Source organism: Fulmarus glacialis, unplaced genomic scaffold (genome assembly GCF_000690835.1).
Source record: "Fulmarus glacialis isolate BGI_N327 unplaced genomic scaffold, ASM69083v1 scaffold36365, whole genome shotgun sequence".
Lineage (NCBI taxonomy): Eukaryota > Metazoa > Chordata > Aves > Procellariiformes > Procellariidae > Fulmarus > Fulmarus glacialis.
Window position 1 is genome coordinate 20,505 of NW_009212968.1, and position 2,358 is coordinate 22,862.

At 55.6% G+C, this 2,358-nt stretch overlaps 1 protein-coding gene across 1 annotated transcript in view; it reads right to left on the reverse strand.

The window, feature by feature from the left end:
- The window catches only part of PLXDC1 (plexin domain containing 1), a 9,958-nt gene extending 7,880 nt beyond the window's left edge, over nucleotides 1-2,078 (reverse strand). Inside the window, exon 1 of the mRNA XM_009578047.1 lies at nucleotides 1,922-2,078. Coding sequence (XP_009576342.1) covers nucleotides 1,922-2,078 — 157 coding nt within the window. The remainder of the gene's footprint in view (nucleotides 1-1,921) is intronic.
- Nucleotides 2,079-2,358: the final 280 nt, after the last annotated feature.

Here is a 2,358-nt window from a genome sequence, read left to right on the forward strand (position 1 = left end):
GGAGCGTGTGCTGAAAGCTGGTGGCGTGGGTAGAACCAGCATCAAGAGGTGAGTCTCTAGCCCAGCCTCTCTCTGCAATGGACCTGCGGGACAAGGCAGCACCCTCCCAGCAGGAGCGGACTCCCAGTCTACCTGTAAAAGTCTTCCCATTCTGTTTAGCTGGGAATTAAAACTCATCTGAGACTTATGTCATTTCTTGTTGTACAGAGGGTGTTTCTCAGAAGGAAGCAATACAAACAGTTTAACCCTCTGTGTTGCTATGTCCTACTAAGTAGTTCTGCAAGAATATCTCCACGCTGAGAGGACTGGCTGCTTGTAGAGGACCACCATTTGCTTGTCACCCTGTCTAGAAAAGATGGCCAAGAGAGCTTGTCTGCAAAAACAGCCACGGAAGCCAGCAGTTCTAACAAGCCCCTCGGGAGTCCCTGCCAGCCCGCAATGAGCCGAGAGCTGATCCGGTGCCGTGAAATACCAAGTGATGAAGGCAGAACACCAGAGGTTCACATCCTGCATCGGTGCACAGCATCCCCGTCCCACCTGGGACGCCTCACCCAGACACCCCATCACTTCTCCATCCCTGTTCTGCCCCTCGCACTTGAGCAAACTCACCACTGCTGCCACCCCAGACCCGGCTGCCCACACTCTTCTGGTGTCCTCCAGTCCTGACCTCCTCCGCTCTCCCGTCCTGAGCTTTTCCCGAGCAGACTGCCATGTGGAGGCAGCGAGCAAGCAAGGACCTCTGGAGAAGAGGCAGAGGCTAACCCAGTTCATCCAAATCTGACCTGAATAAGGCTAAAAATTAAACCCCCAGAAGAAACAGTGGAGTCTAGTTCTCTCCAGCCCTGTGGCTCCTCTGAAGACACGGCTCTCAGCTACCCTAGCTGCTGGGGAAAAACAAAATAGCGAGTCTTAAAGAGGAAAAAAATCATTGCAGAATGCTTATTTCTGATCTGCTTCGCAGTAACCCTGCCTGCTGTTAAAATTGTCATTAAATACCCTGGGGAGACCATTTAAATGCATAACCTTGGTATCTTCGTGACGGATTTACTCTCCGCTCTGTATTTATGGACTGCGTGACAACTTTCCCTCGTGCGCACATGTCCTTGGATCCGAACACTAAAAATGTATCTATTTAACAGGATCCTTAAGAAATCTCATCTGCGTGTGGAGGCGTAGAAAATGTCTTGTAGACAGACCTGAAGTGAACCAGTGTCCAGCAAAATTAGCTGCAGCTTATGGAGCAAAGAGGAGTTTCAGCAGCTGGACAGGTGGGAAGAGCTGCCAGTGCAGAAATAAGGAATCACAGTACTGGGACGAGAGGGGATCTACTGGTGAGCAACAAGAGCCAGGGAAGGTGCTGGCAGAGCAGCAGCTTGGGACCACAGCACGTCGCTCCCAGGGACGTCGTGGCTGGCACCACTGCTCCTGTCACCTCGCTGGGGAGTGCTGAGCAGATCGGGTAAGGTGTAATTGCCTGCAGATCCCTCCTTTACCAGCTTCTCCCCTGCCAGCTGAGCTTTGCTGCATCCCAGGCTCCCATCTCCGCTACGGAGCAGCCAGGCTGGCACGCACGTGGGATTTGCTGTTGGCTGAGGTTGACTCTGATAAATCCACGTACCAGACGTTCAGCGACAGCCACCCACGGACCTTCTCACAAGGCAGAACGGCCGGGGCAGCCCAGAGCAGGGGCGAGCTGCGCCCCGGCCGATAGCACACCCTCCCTCCGTGGCTCCGGCGCACAGGAGGATCCCAGCCGTCGGGTGATGGGTGGCAGCCACGCACCCTTCCAGCATACATTGAACCTGCCTCCTCCAGCCTTGGCTTCCCCCTTTGGCTGTAAATAGGAGGCTGTTGTAGCTGCTGGGTGAAACCACGGGAGGGAAACACGCCCCGGGGCACCATGCCAGTTTGTCCGACTTACTGGGCAGCGGGGTGAACTCCACGGCTGACATGTTGGTGATCTTGCTGGTATCCAGCTCCACGCGATGATATTCGTAGATGGTCCGACGGCGGGACTCTGAAACACGGAGCCTTGGCTTTAGTCTGGGCACAAACTCACCCTGCACGCCCTTCCCCATCCTCTACCCCACGCCTGAATCCCGGCGTGTGCAGGGAAAGCTTGCGGGGCCGCTGCTGAGAGGCAAAGGTGGCCCCAGGGCTTGGGGTCGTTCCTGTGGGAGAGGACAGTGTCAGGCTGGGGAGGAGGAGGGGTGTTAGGGCACAGATCGCCTCTTCTGGGTTTTGCTAGGAGGAGCTTGGAGCCCTGTCCCCCTCTCCCCGACCAGAGACTCCCGAGGTGGATGTGGTCCAGTCCGGCATCGCTCTAAACAAACACGAAGCTGCACAACACATTGCTCG